General features: G+C 38.6%; 1 protein-coding gene across 1 annotated transcript in view; it reads left to right on the plus strand.

Annotated features, from left to right (window-relative positions):
* ofcc1 (orofacial cleft 1 candidate 1) overlaps positions 1-19,669 on the plus strand; it is a 71,188-nt gene that overhangs the window by 37,616 nt on the left and 13,903 nt on the right. Inside the window, exons 17-20 of the mRNA XM_072378776.1 lie at positions 3,317-3,574; positions 6,053-6,305; positions 6,816-6,979; positions 10,753-10,912. Coding sequence (XP_072234877.1) covers positions 3,317-3,574; positions 6,053-6,305; positions 6,816-6,979; positions 10,753-10,912 — 835 coding nt within the window. The remainder of the gene's footprint in view (positions 1-3,316; positions 3,575-6,052; positions 6,306-6,815; positions 6,980-10,752; positions 10,913-19,669) is intronic.

Consider the following 19,669-nt stretch of genomic DNA (forward strand, 5'->3'; position numbering starts at 1 on the left):
CTGTCATTCATTTAAACCCATCAGCTTTTGCAGTCAGATTTGAATATAATCTGACTTTTATTGAATACGATAAAAGCATAAAAGCATGTGCATTTGTTAATGACTCACAGAGTGTCGTACACACTATCATATTTTTTCAAACCACACTGAAAGTTTCAATAATGATTCAGAGAGGAACTGATTGGGTAGCCAACAGAGGACAGTTGACAGATACTGTCTTTTATCAAAACACATGATTTTTAAAAAAATTAAAAGTTATATTATCTTCAGACCTATCTAGTGACACCTAAAATAACCATGCTTCCACTTATGTATCTGGGCTACTGTGAAAACAATCCTATTATCTGTCAATCTTTTAAATCTGTTTCCACACTGTATTTTTTGGCTTTCTCTATTTCCCCGACAGCAAACAATTTGTCGCTTGAGTGGGAAAAGATGGGTGGTTTTAGTATATTTATTAATAATGCCAGCGGCCTAAATACAAAGAAGGGACAGAAAATATCTTAATCCTCTAAATAAATGGATAAGTTCAATATATTAAGTGGTCTGACACTTGAGGGTTTAGGCCTATGTAGAGTGGATCTTAGAGTTACCTTCACTTGCCCTGGAGCCTTATTATCATAACTGTGCTATTTAGAATATAATACTCTACTGTATTCCTTCCTTTCCCCACCCTTACATCACTCATTACCCATCCCTTCTTAAAGTTTGAAAACTTGCCTGTACTTGTGCTATATTTAAAAGCACAGCTCCCTCTTTGCTCTCATGCCATAGAACATTAAGGGACACAGTGTGGGAGAACTAGTCCAACAAAAGGTTTTAACTCCAGTAGCTGACAATACATGCTAGTTAAATCATATCTAAAAAGCTTTGACACATCCTAGAAAGCTTTAGAGAGGATGACGAGTCCTTTCGCAGTGTGCTTTGATGACATGGGAATGAACAACAAACATCAAAACTAAGATAATAAGGGAACCGCTTCTAGCCTCAATTTCAAGCAACTACAATTAAAATATAGTATTATGTGCCAGTTCATGCATGTTGAAATGGTTAGTTTCATCACTGGGCCACTATGCCACATGCTATCAGCCGTTCAGGGGACAAGCTGTGATATTGGAATGAAAAATCCCACACCTCCACCCCCTGCCTTTCCCTCTTTTTCAGTATCATACTTTTGTAATTGCAGCAGCTATAATGAAATCAATTCAGCAAAAATAAGAGATTTCACATCATGTTAGCAGCTTGCTTTGGAAGAGACCATCGCATGAAGGCATCTAAAAATATTCCTCTTTCATGCATCATCAATATCTTCATTATGTGAAAGATGGACGTCAGGTTGTATTTGCTGTCTCCTTTCGATGCCAGTTGACAGGGTAGCATCTTGCCTGTGTCTGTGACACACTGCAATTTTGTCGACTCTGTAATTCCACTTTTGCAGACATGCGGAAAGCCGTTTTACACCATGTGCACGGTGAAGCAACTCACGATAATGCTTGGAACAAGTGCCCTTGTCAAAATCATAAGATAGAAGAAGGGAGACACATTTGTACGTACATCATCTTCTATCCATTGGGATTAAATCTTGCATGAAAACAAACTTGACAACAAGTTTACATATCTTTCAATATCATGCCCATAGAGGAAAACCTTTGGTTGTATTCAATGTTTGCTTTCATTCCTCAAAAAACATTTAAAAAAAAAAAAAATTAACCAAAACCAGAGGGCTTTGCTTTTCAGACATTAGTGGCGTATCAAAAAAAAAGAATGGCGGATGAGTGAATTTTAATGTCGTGAAAAATAACATGTTCCAGTGTAAAAATCACCTGATGTCACGGAAGAAAGATAAATCCCATATTTACAGTGCAATACAGTATAAAAATACTGAAGTTTAATTCGGGCCGTTATGACACTTGTTTATCTTCTCTGCTTGAGTTTATGTCAGCCAAGCTATGAATATTTATCAGCCCAAACTGCTGACTAAGTATTTTCTGAATGAATCTTGACTTCTCCCACATGGACTGTAAGTTATGCTGCTGCATGCTCTAAGGAACTTCAACTTCAAGTAATTTAACACTTCAGAAAGTATGCTCACCTCATAGAAACAGCAAATGTGTCTGTTCTATCCAACACAGCTGTGTGAGGGTTCATATTTTAGAGACAATGCAAGAAAGAAATAGAATGTAATGCCTCATTTTGATGCAAGTTTAGCCTAATTATTTGGTAGCGGGGTTGGGGGAGCAATACAATTGATTCTGTTTTTCGTCTTTAGGCAGTGTACCATTTTCCCTAGATGCACACTACAAAGTGAATTCCAACTGTGCTCTGGAACACGATGGTGAGGCACAGGGATGTCCACAGGCATAGGCCTTAGGTCACATTCTGTGATGCTAACCATAGATGTAATGTAAACACCCTCTTCTTGCCTTGTTCTAATGAGTGTCAGTCAGGTGATAAGGATCATCAATATCTACTTGCGTTGGCATGCTCAACGTCTAAGCAGGTGGGGCCTAGACTCGTAAATTTACTTTACAGCATCTAATATTCAAATTTCATTTCCTTTCCTTTCCTTTCCTTTCCTTTCCTTTCCTTTCCTTTCCTTTCCTTTCCTTTCCTTTCCTTTCCTTTCCTTTCCTTTCCTTTCCTTTCCTTTGCTTTGCTTTGCTTTGCTTTCCTTTCCTTTCCTTTCCTTTCCTTTCCTTTCCTTTCCTTTCCTTTCCTTTCCTTTCCTTTCCTTTCCTTTCCATCCTTTTGCTTCAAACTGCTCCATCTGTGCCCTCTGTATGAAAGGGAATAGTTGAGCAGGCCTGACAAAGGGCGGCACAGATGAGGCAGAGGTGCTGAGGGAAGCTGAGCACTGCTGGAAGGGATTCCTATCTGTCTGTGTGTGTGAGTGTGAGAAGGAGAGAAAGGGAATGAACAATTGTGTACATGTGAGACTGTGTGTGAATTTGAATATTATATGTCCATACCTTTAGTGCATCTGGTAATGGTAAAAAAAATGGAATATTTGATGTATTACAAAGACCTGGAAGTATTTACATTGTTAGGAAAGATTGAACTAATACACAAAATGCAAATGCCTAAGTTTTTCCTCATGTAAAAAGGAGCACATTTTTGCTTCAGTGATCTTCACCAAAGTTGTCACCAATGTACAGGAGCAATTTTTTTATCCTGGCTTCAAATGAGAATGTCAAAAAATTGCATTGATCTCAGGAACTTTCATATATGTTATGTATTCAAGTAGCATTAGAATTTTATTTAGACAAAGAAAATCCAAGAGAGATAGTGTGTATGATTTCCCTCTCTATGAAAATAGGTCAGCACTAGCTGGTACTGGTTCCTGCCCTCCACGCCTGTCTGACCGAGCCCGTCTGGCCCTCTGTATGCTGCCGTCCGAGCTGGGGCTGCCGTTGCTGCGGCAACAACAACAACAACTCCATCGTAGCTGGCATGGCTCCGTTCGTCAGCTCGGCCTCATTATGCTGCTGCTAGCTTTGATGTGGTTTGTGAGGCTTTACCTGCATTACTGCAGCCAGTGGCTCTTCCTCCAGGCCATAGCAGTTCCTGTCAACAAGTGAGTTTGCTTCCTTTGATATTGCCCTGCACACACACACACAAACACACGCACTCTCAGATACACATGTATAGAAGAGGAGCATTTTGATAGAGACACACAGTGCTGCTGAAACACATTAACAAAATGGAGGTGAGATACAGTACATACAATAGATTAGCATAGCATTTCGGTAAATTGCAAATCCTCACACACACGATGAGACTTGCCTGTGAGATCAGAAATACACACACGCAAAGTATGATCATTTCAAAATAGGATGTGGAGTGGATAATGAGCAGAGGAGAGAATAAAAATGTGCCATGTCTGAGTGTGTGTGTGTGTGTGTGTGTGTTGGCAAACATGTAGGCTTGATACACCCAAATCATCTGTTTGGAATCCCCCCATTAACATTTTAACAAGACGCTCTCAATATTAACAAACCATAGCTGGGGGAGTTTACTCACCACACAGCTTTAAGTCCCAAACGGCTACATTATTTGGAAGGAATTTATTGTTATTATTTGGTACACAGCATTGATAATAAACAGCAATAAGACACAGCAGAACTGTTAAATCACATTGCAATAGCATATGGTGCTGATTTATTTCATCACAATAAAAAATAAGCTGGCTGCAAACAGGCATACAAGAGGGTTTTTATTACAATAACATGGGGGTGCAAACATCGTGCGTTAAATCATGGAAAGTGATTGGGGAAAACAGAGGGAGAAAAACTGTGGACAAAAAAAAAAAAAGAATGGACTGAGGGTGCAGATAGGAGGTGGAAAAAAAAGAGAAAACAGAGGGGGTCAACGTCGGATGACAACTTCCACATGTCCGAATCTGCTGCTCTCCCTTCGAGCATTTCTCTCTCCATGCAGTGACTAGAGCTGTTGGTGCCCGACGAGAGGAAGAGAGACCAAGTGACAGAGCAGTTAGCATGATGACAGGCAATCCTCCCTTCACCCCTTCCATCCAGTACTTTTACTCCTTTCTAATACATCTCACTCTTTCTGTGTTTGCTTCCTGCTTACCCATAATCCAACTCTGGTCACCAGTGGACGGTATCGTTCGGGTCACATTCTTGGCTACAGCGTTGATTTCTTTTCTTTTCTTTTCTTTTCTTTTCTTTTCTTTTCTTTTCTTTTCTTTTCTTTTCTTTTCTTTTCTTTTCTTTTCTTTTCTTTTTTCTTTTCTTTTCTTTTCTTTTCTTTTCTCTAAACATTCACAGAAGTATAAGTTTGAAATAAACAAGGCTCCATGTTCAGTGTTCATATTATCATTGCATTTAAATCTCAAATTTCATTACAATGACACATGGTCACGTAGTTTTTGACAAAGATAAACCATCAGCCAGCTACAAACATCACAAGAAGACATAAATACCAAACAGTAAGTTACATTATGGGTGTCATTTGCATCATACTAAATCTGATGTGATATGTGAAAATGTTCTGCACAGAGAAAAATGGAAACGAACAGTCAATCCCGATTTTTTTTTTTTTTTTTTTGCAGGAGAACATTCAAAACATGCACCAAAACATTTAGTTAACAAGAGAAAAGCATTGATATAGAAATAGAAAACCGATCATAATCAAATATTCTCAAAACTAAATAAATATGTAAAGTCTAAACATGCATGCCATGCTTAAAGAAATGATAATTGAATTAATAGATAAAAACTCAGCTATTTCTTATATCCTGACGGGCCATCGTGGGATGTTGCCAACACTACCAGAATCAGTCTGAATATATTTATTTATCAAGGTGGAAGGCTTCATTCCACTATATCAAGATAATTCTATTTTTTTCTTTTCATTCTTACAATTATTTTCAATTTTACAATTTATCTGGAAAACAGGAACCTACACTACTAAATGCAGAAAAAGCGTCTTTTGTTTCTGTTGGTCATCCAGTGAAATAATCTATCTGCTCTAAAATGACTTTTCAAGACTCGGATCTGTTGAGAGATCTGCTTTGTATGAAACACCGATGGACTTCAGCTGTTAGATTAATGGACAGAATCTGAGATGCTTGACTCTTGGAGCAAATCAGATGGAAATTAATGAGAAAAACTGGACCTCTCCTCTCCCACCGCTGGCTCTACCTCCTCCTGACTGATGGGAAGATTAAGAAACTCATGAGGCTTGCTGTAAATGGGGAGTCTGACTTCCAACAGGGTGTTTGGAAAAGCTATGTCTTTTACCAGCAAAGGTGTCCGTTAACTTTGATACATCTCTGATGTATTTGAATTGAATTTGATATGAAGAAAAATGATTGAGTCAGTTAGAGTCTCCTTTAAAACAGAAAGTGACCTGTAAGGCAAACAACAACTAATTAGAATGATAATTGTCATCAAACTAATTAAATATGATTGAACCAGCCACAAATATTATAACACTTTGTGTAAATTGCTGGAAACAGTTGCCCCTGAGCGGCAAGGCATCACAAACACAAATATGGTACACACATATTGACACTTTCCTCTCTCTCCAGATTCCGCTTCTATGCTCACACAGTGGACCTCATCTACCAGAGTTCTTTGCTCCACACCCGGGAGGAGCTGGCAATGGTGGCGGTGGGTCCCCTGACCTTGAACGCAATAACGTTCCTGCTGGTTCTGATCAGATGGGGCTGTCAAGTGATATTTGGCTCACTCCCTTCCTTCACGTCAAAGTTTATCATGGCTCAGGGAGTGTGGACAGTCCTCGACCCCCTGGCAGTCTTTGCTGTAGACGCCATCCTCGGGGTAAGTCACTTATAAATAACTTGTACATTCATGCACTTTAAATAGGAGTTCACTTTAGCTTGGCAAAGTGACTTTAGATTACCAAAAAGAAAAAAAAGGGGGGGGGGTTATGATGTTAAGTGGGTGTCTATTCTGACAGAGCGCTAAATTTTGTCATGAAGACTGAAATGACTTGGAATATTCTCAGCATCACTTGACAAGAGGCAATATATAAAGAAGAACTCAATTAAACTTAGTCATACCAAACAGCTCTTTATATTCTTTTCAGTAATCGATCATTAATCAGAAAAAAGGGACTCTATACCTATATGTTGGAATTTGCTATTTAATATGTACAGTCTTTGAATCTTTATCCTTCACATTTGTAGATCTTCCTTTGATCGGCTTCTGTGCGAAACAAAAGCTTTTCCTTAGTCCAAATGTCCAGTCTCTACTTTAACATTTAAATTTAACATTTATATTACAAAGATTTATATGGTTTGTCTGCTCTCTCAACCAATGTCTGCTCAGCGTCTCACCTATAGCCCAGATGTGCCACTGGCTGATGCAGCAAAGCTTTATTGGCACTTCTATCGAGCTGATCAATCTGGTGCTGCAGGTGTGATCATCACCGTGTTCCTCTATGCAGTCCACTTCCTGCTTTCCATCACTATTCTCTCTATATACCTGTTCAGGTGAGCCACATTGACATCCTTGTTCAATTCCCATAAAATGCTGAATTGGTTCAAAATATTTCATGCCAGTTTTCATATTGGTGACCAGTTAAAATTAGCACGTTTTATCTCTTACATTATGAAACAAACATTAAACTAAACATCTGACATTAAAATGGAGCCATGTTAATATATGCTTTGGAGCCATTTCAATCTGTCTCAGCCACAGATACATAAAAGTGTCGTTCAGTTAGAAGTACCTGGTGTCTTTTTTATTTTGTCACATCATGCCAGAACTTGCAGGGTTTGGAAAGGGTGTATGTTATGCCAAATAAAGAATAAATTGGTGAGTCTGTTAGAAACATTGAAGGAATGAAAGTTTCGATATTGTTCCTACCTGTTCAGTTGTGTGTTAGATGCTTTGAAACATTTTTTATCTCATGCTGATGGAAGTTCATGAAAGAAAGTAAGTATAAGTTTAGGTATTGTTTCACTGCCTGTTTATCCCTGACCTGCTTTTACCACTTGATTATTGATTGCTCCTACTTGCATTTGATATTGTAAGCAACCAAAACATTTTCTAGCAACAGATTACTCCAGAACAAGTGTAATGACTGACCAAAGCAACATTATCCATAGCAAAAGAAGAGCCATACTGGGATCAAAATTTGGGTTCCTGAGTCACTGGTTTCACAATGGAGTCAAACTCATGTTTCCCCAAAAAAGGCCCATTGAGTTGACCACAACCACTGCACCAACCTCCAAATCCATGCTGGGTTGCTGGTAAATACTGTAAGGCTCACAGTCATGCACATTGCCAGAGCAGTTTCAAGAGAAATAAAACGTTACCACTAGAAACATCCAAATTTTATGTATCCCTAATTTTGAGAAAACACGAAATTATTGTATTGCTGGCAACTGGGTTGCTTCCACTCCCACCATTTGCTTTGTTCGTCAATTTTTTTTGTGAGTGAAAAATGCAACACTTAAGGCTCAAGCTCTGAAAGGGAGTTTTCCTTTAGGTATTGTTTAACTGGTGCAGATTGTTGTTATTGGCTATGAAGAAGACAACCATTACTGAAACACTCACTCTCCCAGGATTATCTCCAGACCTCCCACACCTGCAGTCTTCCACTCTTTCAACAAGAAGTTTAAGTAAATGCTGATCTACGACAAACTGACTTTATAAGCCAATGGAATTTTCTAATGTATTCACTGTATGCATCAAAGTTGTTTCTGAACATTTACACACACACAGACACACAAAATGATTAAACACAAAAGCAGAAATAGATAAATGTTCAATACAGTTGATTTCTCTTAACATAAATTACACTGCAATTGGCTTCCTAGAACTTTTCCAATTCAAAAGTTAAATGTCTTTTGATATAGTGTAATATGTAAACCCCGTACATTATCCTATCAGGCCAAATATTTTGCATGATTAGAATCACTACAGATTTCACACATCTTTAGATGGACTGATTATATGAGATGAACACATATATGCTAACTGAATGCACTGTGCGTGTTTTGCAGCTTAAGGTCAGCCATGCAGAGACATTTACTTGCCAGCTTTGCCTTGTAATTAAAGCAGATTGTAGATTTAGTATTAAGTCTTCTAATTAGTGAGGATGAACAGGGAAAAAAGGACACCCAACAAATAAATGTGAATCTTTCTTTAAGGACTCTGCTCCCTGATGGTTTGGTCAAAACTGAAAATGCTTTCATTATGGTTTCATTAAATTAGATCCGGTTTGCTTTTCAGTGAAATGGAAGACTTAAACAGCCACTTGCTAATCATGGATTCCAAATTTCAACTGAAAAGATGACTGTTTTTGCAGAATGACACTAACAAAGTAGAGGGGCAAGTGATAATTTATTGCATATTGTAAGTCATTGTTCATCTAAGGTGCGTTCTCCCACCCTAATATAAGGAAAAATTCCATTAACAGCTAAAAATGTAAGGAAACCCTTACTGAATAAATCAGTTTGAGATTCGGGCCGGGTAGAGGGTGCCATCTAATTTCAGTAAGCGGGAAGCTTATCGGATCCAGCTAAATGGACAATATTAAAACAGCAGCCAAGAATAATGACTTCTGCCACTCAACTGCCACACGGGTTTGTACTGAATGTAGGCCACGATGCTGAAGCAAGGCTGATAATTTTATGGGTTACAGTTTCCTATTGGCTGTAAGGAAGGGGCTCTGACACAGACCGTGACCTATTTCTGAAAAAAAAAAAACGCCTCAGGCTATATGTATAGATAGAATGGCCTGTTATCCTTTTTTAATTACATTTTAGGCAGCCTTTATTCACTTCCTTCAAAAATACACGTTACACCTCCTTTTTCTGTGAAACTTCATAAACACCAAGAAAAGTGATGTCACACTGGTAGTGTTGTGGTTGCATACACACGGTTACAAAGCTGAAAAAGATTAGGGTTAGGAACTTGCATCGAAGGCCAGATCTACAACATATTGAAGAGTTGATGCTTAAGTTAAAGGAAATGCCACTTGGAATCTTAAAATTTAGTTTGAAATTTCCCATTAACATTAAAAAGTACATAAAAAAACACGATTTAGCAAATACTAGTGAATGAAATAACAGTATTTAATCTTGTCACGTGTGTTATGAATGTTCTGCTCAAATGTAATCCATATGTTGACATAATGTTTGTTCTTATGGTGACCTCTGCAGTTAAAGAAGTTGTGATGTGGGCCTCATCATCCAGGTCATGCCCCAAATATAAGAATATCATAAGGAAGTTCAGGGCTTTGCAACATATTCCACCACTGAGGAAATTAGCCCACTTTGAAGCATAAAGATGCTAAGACGATACTTTCCTCTAAGAGTGCGACTGCATAAATGAATGAGAAGCAAAATTCAAGTGTAGGATGAAAATCATTGCAGGCTATTCCTGTGTCTGAGGTCAAGATTCTACAAACATTCTTCTCCCAAGAGCGATGCGGAATAATGCTGAGTTCAAAGCTATGTTCCAGCTTCTTGTATAAATCCTTGTCGACTTGATGTTGGTTTTATTTGAGAGCTGATTACCCTCTGACAGGCTAGAATCTCTGTGGAAGGGCACAAGATCTTGTGGTTTTGATGGTCAGCCAAAGCATTTGTTTACAGACATGGTGTTTCTTTTTAGGGGTTGGCTGCATGCAACCCTTGTGTGGCGAAAAAAAAAAAACAACACTTTGGTGATGTGCACTCATCTTGAGGTATAAATCAATAAGCCCTCTGCTGTGCAGAACATTTTCTTGTGACTCAAGCTAGGCTCTCCAGACAAATGCACGTCTGTTGCATCTGCGATGTTTGAAGCTCTGCATTAACACTGAAGAACAGAATCGGACTCCCACACATTAACAGATGTACAACCACGCAAACATTCAGCCAAACTTGGACATCGCTACTGTCAGCCTGCGTTAACAAAGCACCTCCCACTCATAGGCCAATTTGTTTGATTCCTTTTGCTATTGCAATTCATATATTAGACTTTATAGTGCATCACCCTGCAAATATACTCTTTGTAATCAATGAAAGTTTCTTATGTTTTTCCAGCAAGCTGAGATCATTGTCCGACTTGCTCCAATGACAGCCAGTCAGTCTATTTGGCAACAGTTAGTTATGCTAACCCATCACTTTGGAAGCAGGGCAAACATGCACGTTTTCTTTGCTTTGGTGATCCAATGTGACCTTGACAGGTCAAAGGTAGAACTTTGGTGAGTCGTCTCTCCAACGCTTCCATTTCCCTCTCCTCACCTTTTTTCTTATTGCACACCTTTCAGATTCCACAACGATGGTCGCATGCTGGATATCTTTCAACGACTCACAGCCAAGGAGGGCATGTATTTCTTCCCTCAAGACTTTGAGCTATCCAACCAGGAATTGAACTATATTGTCAAGAAGGCAGAGCAATGGAGAGGCTTCAGTGGGGAGAGACGGAAGGTAAACACATCACTCCACTGCAGTCCCTCCTTCTTTCTCTTTTGAGAGTGTTTCTCTACTCAAAGCCTTGGAGATTAATTGGGCTAATGACTGTTTTGGTAGGACAGAATGAACGAAAAGGTCATTAATACTAGTCTGATCGATTAGTCTGTGCAAAGGGGGTCTCTGTAACCTGGGGAGGTTTCTGAATGACAGGGCTGGCTGGAGTGGGATGAGCAAGAGTCTGAAACCAACATTTAATTAATTGATAATCACTGGTCACTTTAAATGAAATATTACATGTACAATGATCTATAGATTGGGCTCATTTTATATCATAATATTTTCTTTAGTTACATTTGAGAAAGCTGAGAATTCATCTCAGAGGTCTTTAGCTTCATTCTAATTAGTACAAGATAATTACCAAAACAGAGACTTGACTAGGCCGCCTGATTAGTCTGTGAAAACCAATTGCCGAAGATATTTCATTAAAGACAGACTGCTCAATCAACACACACACTGGGATGCAAGTTCATGTTATAGTGGGCATTCTCGTCATGTGTACACTTTCATGTTCGTTAAGGCAATTTCATTGACTGTATGTCAACATGAAATTATCGTCTCAGAGAGAGGCTGTCACATGTTTGATAGATCAGCAGGAGATGGTGGTGATGTCACAGGGACGCTGAGCCTACAACTAATGTACAATCTTTGCATCTTGATTGAAAATGTGACTTGTAGAGATAAAGGATATATAATGCAGTGATCAAACTACAGTCCTCCTTTAATGTATTCTATAGGATTTGTTAGTGGTACACTTCGCTCTGTGTTCTCCGTGTTAACTAATGATTAATAGTTAACATCAATGCATTTTTTCTTCTGAAAGTTCATGTGAACAACATGGAAGCAGAAACTACAGCAAATTCTTGGTTTCTGGGGACATGTGAACCAGAAATAATGCACTATTTTGCCTTAGATTGGATTTTAAAGAAGCTTGAGCAAGCCAGGAGATATTCTTAGAGGGCCAACTAAGTTAAAATTTGAATGAACGAATCACTGGAATACAATGTCCTGTGCAACCCTGTCCACACTCAATTTACACTTGTTAAAAAAAAAGTTGTTCCTAAAATGTGAATGGAGGCCATTCTTATCTGTCCAAACCCAATTAGAAGCAGACAGCTCAGGAAAATTCTCAATTAATGAATTCCTAAGTTGTAGGGGTAGGTGTCCAGAAGTTAGTTCTGTGTAATGATGATTTGGAGCCCAGCTGACTGCACTTGCTGCGTTCTCAACAGGGAAATATTGAGCTAAAATGGAGACACAATTAAAAATGCTATTTATTTTGGTATTTGCAAACAGTACATTTTTTAATGTAATATCAATCCTTGAAAATGAAGGTATTTGTTGCCTTGCTGCTGTGTTTCCTCCTAAATTGCTTTTATTTTAAACTACTGCAATCTTTAATGAAGTGCAGCCCTGATTCTGAAAGGTGACGACGGTGCTGTTATTGAGATGTGAATGGACCTGTATACTGAAAGTGAATTAAACCTCCTAATGTTTCCAGACTTAAATAGGAGAAACAAAATATGGTAAATGCGTAAACAAACAAATAAATAAATGATTGGATAAATAAATAAGTCTGTTAGTGTCTCATTAAGCAGCTGATGTGGTACATTTCTAAATCATCCTTGCATTGCTGCGTATCTTCCTCCACAGCAACAATTACAGCATACTTCATACTGTACCTAATTTGGTGTTATTACACTGATAAAATGCTAACCCGTTCCCACATTCTGCGGCATGATGAAAATTTAGGGTTATTGCATTTTAACATTTTTACATTATTCAGCCAGACAATTTTTCATCAAAATAAGATGGGCTTTGCCATTATGTTATAATTATTGTAACGATTTCTCCTATGAAAAGGGTCACTTTCAGAACTCAGCAAAGACATATCCCTATTAGACTAATTTGCCTACATGCAAATTTTTGTCATTTTTCCCTCATTAACTATTTATCATAGACGGGAAAAAAAAAAAATATTCATGAAGGCGAGCAAAGGAGCAGCCCGACAGAGCTGAAACTAATATTTTGCAACTCTAATGATTTTTTTGCATCTTTAATTAGATAGAATAAGGTTGATATGATTAGGTCAGGATGTAGTGTTTTTCATTAAAAATACATTTCAGAAACTGTATTCCAAATGTGCCCTTGCAATTAAATAATGAATCTGACGCGTTCCTTATTACGTACCCAATTAATATCAGAGGTAAGGGCGTAATTTTAATAACAGAGGGGCCTTCATTAGCTGACTGAGAGAAAAGGAGGGATGAGGAGAAGGAAAACAAGGTACTCACACAACAGCTGCAGTCTGCAGCCAATTTTAAAAAGTTATTGAACGATACATTCTTAAAAGGACAGAGTATGACATTTTCAACAAATAAGATCATGGGCAAACAAAATCGCAAATACCCATTGTTTGTTTTAGCCTAGTTTGATGTCAGCTGCTACATAGGGCAACCGAAAATAGAAAAAAAACAAAAAACATTAATCCTTTATTAAATTAGACACTCCTCTGTTGCACCCTATCAAGGAATTAAAGCTGCATTAATTCATAGACAACAGTTTGTTGCTTCATTAGTAAGAAAACCCTGAACAAAGGTAAGTTGGACATCTGTCAGCAAGATTTAAACAGGCAAAATTTTACATGTGCCTGAGTTTATTGTCCAAGCTGTCCACACTGATCCTCTCACTTTGACTATCAACTATGATAAGACAAATAGAGCCCAATTATAGGATCACACAAGTCACGATGTCCAGCAACATCTTGACACTCTGATTTATGAGCGTTCAGCCGACATTGCAATATCATTGCATCAGAACTCAGCCCTCGGAAGTTGGACCACCTTTATTTTGATCTCAGCTACCTGTGAAGTGTTGTGACTGCATCTTGTACCGTCACACTATTATGTTGACAAAAACTGTCCTCAGAGAGACGGACATAAAACCACCAGCCAAAGTTATCAAAACTTCATTTGTCCTAGTTCTCGCTGGAGTCGGGATCTCAAGAGCCACATTTTTGTCGTAATGGGAAACATACACACACTCACACACATTAGGACACACCCGCAGACAGACTCACGGAGTAAAAGCAGTACCAGAAACATTATCTTGTAGTAATGGTAAGTAATACAAAGTTCAGTGGAGAACTTAGGCTCAAGTATCTGTTTTGTCTTTTGCATCACAAATAGATATGTAACTGAACAGTTTGAATTCCTTTTGTAATCCTAAATCATAAAACACTAGTTTCAGTCACATGAATGACAAGTAGTCCTGCAGCAGATTGCATGGCCCCCACAGAGCCGTCAACATCGTGTGTCGTGTGGGATTGCAAGAAGGGCCAGAAGACACTGGGATGACTTAAATCAATTAAAGAACTGTGGCAAGCTATCCAAAACAGCTTCAAACAACTTACTTGCTAAATATTTAGAACATTTTTTGCATGTGTACATAGATTGCAGCTGTTTTAATGGCAAGCAGTTTTCTCAATGATTCAACTGATGAATTATTGTAATTACATTTTATGTACGGGTTCATAACCACATTTTCATTGCATCACATTACTAGCGTCACACCCTACAACTCTTTATCTTGGCAAGAACACAACAACGGATTTTATTAAAGAAAGTGAAACAACACGAGAGGTGATAGTAATCAGTCAGATTAAAACTAGTTTTGTGTATGTGCTGTACTATAGCTAAAATAATTAGCAAAATTTGTGATGCTGTTTCTCCCTGGGGCACGGAAATAATGAAATAAATGAATCCACATTCAATAACCAACCCGCAAATGGCCTGTTATTATCAAACTTGTAATTTTCACAAGGCGGTCATAAAACGTAATCTAGTTTTTACTTTCTCACCAGTTAACTTTATATCAAAGATTCCTCCACGCCATATGATCATTTAGGTTGCTCTGAGGTTTAGACATTACCCACAGGTTAAGATGTCAGCAGCAGAGCTTACTGACCAAGCAAAGAGGATGAATAAGTTGAGGACCTTTCTACCTCTGTGCTTTTAAATTAGATTTTTTTGTGAAGAAGGGGCGAACAGACTGAGTTTCTGGATCACAGCAGAGAGAGTTTTTCACAAACATTAAATAAATAATAAATTAAATGTGGTCTGTATTGCTGATGATCTGGTATTGATTTAGTTGGCAGAGTTGTCCTGAAATTGAAAAGAAACAAAAATAACGTTTGTAATTGTGTTTAGTTTCCATCTGATGTGTTTAATTGCTTTTAAGCTTACAAATTTGGATCTGAAACTACAGTTAACAGTGCAGTTTACTCCACTAAAGACAAATTTATAAAAAAACTGCTAAAATAGAACAGGAAAGTCTTCACTTTCCCTGTGACTTTACAACTATACTTGCTCTGAGCTAGTAAGTGGGCTAGCATGCTTCACATCATACTAGCAGTTTGGTAATGAGCCCCATTAATTATGTAAAGGCAGTGATGCAGATGGACCTAATTAATTGTCTCCTGTCACCCCCTTGATTACTGTACCTGGAAGGGAGGTGTTCATTTCTGTAATACTTAAGCAGGTATGCAAACTGTTTTGTTGGAGCCACCGCTATGACAATGACAGAGTATAGTACCAGCTTACCTGCCGCAAAGCCCTATCTGCGTTAATTCACCAAAAGGAATGCTTCCCAGTGGCGGTGGTGACATTCTGATAATTGAAGGAGAGAGGGAGAGATTAAGAGGAGTGAGGAAGAACGGAGAGAGGGGAGAAAGGGTTTGTGTGTGGTGGCCCTGGAGATGTTTTCTCAACCTGATTGCATCAACATTTGCGTTCGTTTGCGCCGTTTGTCACTGTATGTCTAGGTAATGGGTAACCAGCGGGCGAGTTTGGGAACACCCAAGGTGCTTTGCAAGTGCAGCGTGGTTGGTGGGGAGGGAACCTGTTGAGAGTCAAACAGCACAGATTGGAGTGGTAATGACAACCTGCATCTGGGAGACCGGCTGTTAATCATACATGTTGTGTTCTCTGTTCCACAGACAATGCATGTCACCAGCAACTGATCTTAAAGAAGAATTAGTAATTATCCTGCAAATTACCAAATTACAAAAAAAAAAAGTATTGATAAATGAGATTTAATCTTACTGCAAAAGTTAACTGAGAAAAACACTTACCCCTCAGACAAATTAAGGTGGATACAGAACATACATTTGTCATGTACTCCAACAGCACTTCCTCGAGGACACACTTTTTCTCCAGCATACTTGTTATAATTTGACCTGTTCCACATTACGCAAGGAATCAACGTCATGAAATTTGCACTCTGTAAACTACAACAAATAATTTCAGCAAAAACTGAACCACGTGCATTAACCCAGCACTTTATCTGGATTATAAATCTTGTGCTATGCAAAAACACTAGTACAGTAAATGGAGTATAACCCACCTTAAAAATACAAATCTAAACTCAAGTATTGAAGGAAGAAGCTTTGGAGAGGAAGGTGGACACAGGAATCAGTAGGCCATGACAGGATACACAGGAACCGCTGTCACATAACAATAGAACCTTCAGTTCATGAACAGGAACCCATAACAGCAACAGAGCTGAGTGTTTCAGAGGTCTTTCTTTAGAGTCAGAGGGGGTAACCATAGAGTGGGCATAGTCCTCCCAACCCCCAATTACTTCCAGCAATGTGGCCAGTGTGTGTGTATGTGCGCACGTGTGTATGTATGGGAGCACATGCATTTTTTGTGTGGCAGTAAACCAGTTCATGTGCACATGGTGTGCATTCACTTTGCATGTCTGTACATATGAGTATTCCATCATGCACATTTTGTATGTGTGAGGTTTAGTAAGTTCCTGCAAACCTTTCTGTTTGTCTGCATGTGCACATTTGAGTGGCTTCTTCAATTACAGTGAATGCCTTTTTTATTTTTCTGTTTTTTTTTTTAGTGGACAGTGCTCAGGGCCCCAAAAGCCCGGGGCGATAACAAGCAGTCAGGCAAGGACAGGAGGGACACAGCAGCAAGCATAGCGTCCACACTCAGAGCACGAGGGAGCTCAATATGAGATATGACTGCAAAGGCTACATGCCTGTGTTTCTGAAAAGGTCATGGACTTGGCTGGGCAGTTAAGTGTGAAAGCAGTGCACAGTAGTTAAAAAAGAAGGGATGAAAATACAGATAAAGATCAAAAACATTCACCTCGTTTTCAATTCACACATAGAATTCTAGGGACACAAATATAAAATATGACAATGCAAACTGGGGACACCAGCAGAGAAAAATCCACTTTGCAGTTAATAAAGCCTTTTTAAGCTAAATAAACTCAAAACCTAGGTGTAAAAGACTGCACTTGTAAAGTGTTATTAAACCTTAGCTGCACTCCACACCTTGGCTACTTTAGAGCACCGAGACATAACACAGGAGCCTGGGTATCAAACTACCACCTCTAATTAGCTGAACATGAACAGGAAAGGGATTTACGATTGAAATCAAGTTGGCAAAGTCTCAAATCAACCTTCTGGTTGTATGTAGACAAGTTTGTTCCAACATAATTTAATTTATTGAAATGTCTGCAATGAAACTGTAAGCGTCAATGAAATTATCGAGTAGAATCCACTGCGCTGCGTGCATTATATGTGAGCACTGTGGTGAGCTTGCTAAAATGTTTCAGTGGCACTCTTTTTGCTGTGTTGGTCTGTATTTTGTTACCCCCATGATTTATAGCTTTGGGAAACCATTTGAATTTTGAACCAGGGGATCAGGATTATTGTAACAGGTGTGATTTAAGCATCAATCAAAATGTCAATAATAGACTTAATTTGATCATTTTCTGAGCAAACTTTAAATATTTAATCACTTTTTGTACTAACTTTACATGAAGAATATACCTGATATTTTTCCTAAAAAGATTTGTCTAACATCTAACCCTCATCCAGTAAAAACTGGAGGTCAGCATCTCTTATAGCGTATCCTGCTTATGGTTTGTCATGATATTAAACGATAAAAATGTTCACATAGAAATCTAATATACCAGACACAAAGTATTGTCACTTTAAATTTGCTTTGATGAGCCGGGATTCCAATCATCTGTGAATGGCAGATATCTGTTTGGCTCTCTTCTCTTAATTTCTTAGAAAACCCTGACTCATTTCTGAATCAGTCGATACAGTCATTTGCACAACTTCTTCTACATCTCAGACATGTTTTCTGTGTTTTTCCGCCAGTCAAAGATTGTAGCCTTCGTGCCAGCTGTGCCAGAGTGTGAATTTTCTTTAATATCTCCCACAGGAGGTACAGTTCACTAACCTTCTCAATATCCTATATGTAGAAGATTGTATTTAATGAAATCATCATGGAACATATTTGTATATTGCTGTCCTTGTGGCCTGTTAGGGACACGTTAAACAAAGAATCATTCTGCATATTTTTCTGCTTAGCACTGTATTCTCGAGCAAAAGTTTTTTTTTTTTTTTTGCTCATTACAGACCCATTATTGTAAAAATCTGAACTGAAATTAGAAATCTCAAAACAATATGGGCTCTTTCATTTGGTATGTAAACTCCCTTTGCTCACAAACACTCTGCGTTTCTAAAGAAACGCAAGAGAGGCCAGCTGCTCCAGCTGTGCAAGTAGAGAGAAAGGAGAAAATGTTCTAGTATGAACTAGTCGGTGTGAATGGTTTAATTACAGGGAGTGTCAGCTCCATTGCTTAATGTGTCCCTTACAATTAATCTAGGGAGAGGATATCATTATCTACCAATGCCTAGGCCTGGGCAGGCTTCTCTGTCAATAGGGAGGGAATAAGAGAGGGAAAAAGAGAATTAGTCTAAACACGGAAGTATCTTTGGTTGGCAGCCTATCATATATTCAACCTCTGTGTCACACAAACATATTGAGTTAAAGTGCTTTGATACTGTTTGGAAACACAGAGTTTGACTATTTTGGACAATTATGAATCCATTAGTGGGGAAGAGCTTTTTCCTATAATTTCTTCATAATGTGAAGCTTCGCCTGTCAGCTGTCAAAACATGTGCAGCTGGACGAGGTTAAATTGACACCAGATTTTCACCACTTAATTTTTCCTTTTTCACTCCATTTCTCTGCATTGGGCCAAGTCCTTAGAAGTCCTTTCTAATTCCCTTGCCATCCCATAATGCAACACAGAAGGCAACAAATTAGACTGTTGAGAAGTGAAAAAGATTTATAAAACACAGAGCACAATTGAGGACAACAAATATCAGTATTAGCAACCAAACCACCTGGCCCAGATCTGTGCAGGCTGAGTGGACTGTGATTTAACCAAACCTTTAAACTCATCCATGATACAATAAGTTGTCATTATTGGAGGGAAAATGAGTTGTTTGCGTTGGCTGAAGAATTGTTAAAGAGCATTTGCCACACATGCTGACATTTATACCTAACATGCAGACGGGGGTAATGCTGTATGTAACTTACACTCATGCAAACATGCAAATACAGCCTCTGGCTCCACAGCGGTTCTATTGCTTGAATGTGACAGATCTGATTCTTTGTGACTGTCCATCGTTAGTCACTTCTTTTCCCCTCACCCTCTTCCTTTCCTCTAAAGAGTTTGACCTTGGCAGCTTCCTATGGCCTCCAGGGGATGCAGAAGTCCTGTTGACTGTGACAGGTGTCGTGACTTAACAGCCCCACATGAAATCCTGAGGAGCGATAGATACTTAGGTGTTTTTTTTTTCCATAAGGATTTTACTTATAACCTTAAAGAGACAAC

The sequence above is a fragment of the Leuresthes tenuis genome, unplaced genomic scaffold (assembly GCF_036924035.1).
Source record: "Leuresthes tenuis unplaced genomic scaffold, fLeuTen1.0.hap1 SCAF_24, whole genome shotgun sequence".
NCBI lineage: Eukaryota > Metazoa > Chordata > Actinopteri > Atheriniformes > Atherinopsidae > Leuresthes > Leuresthes tenuis.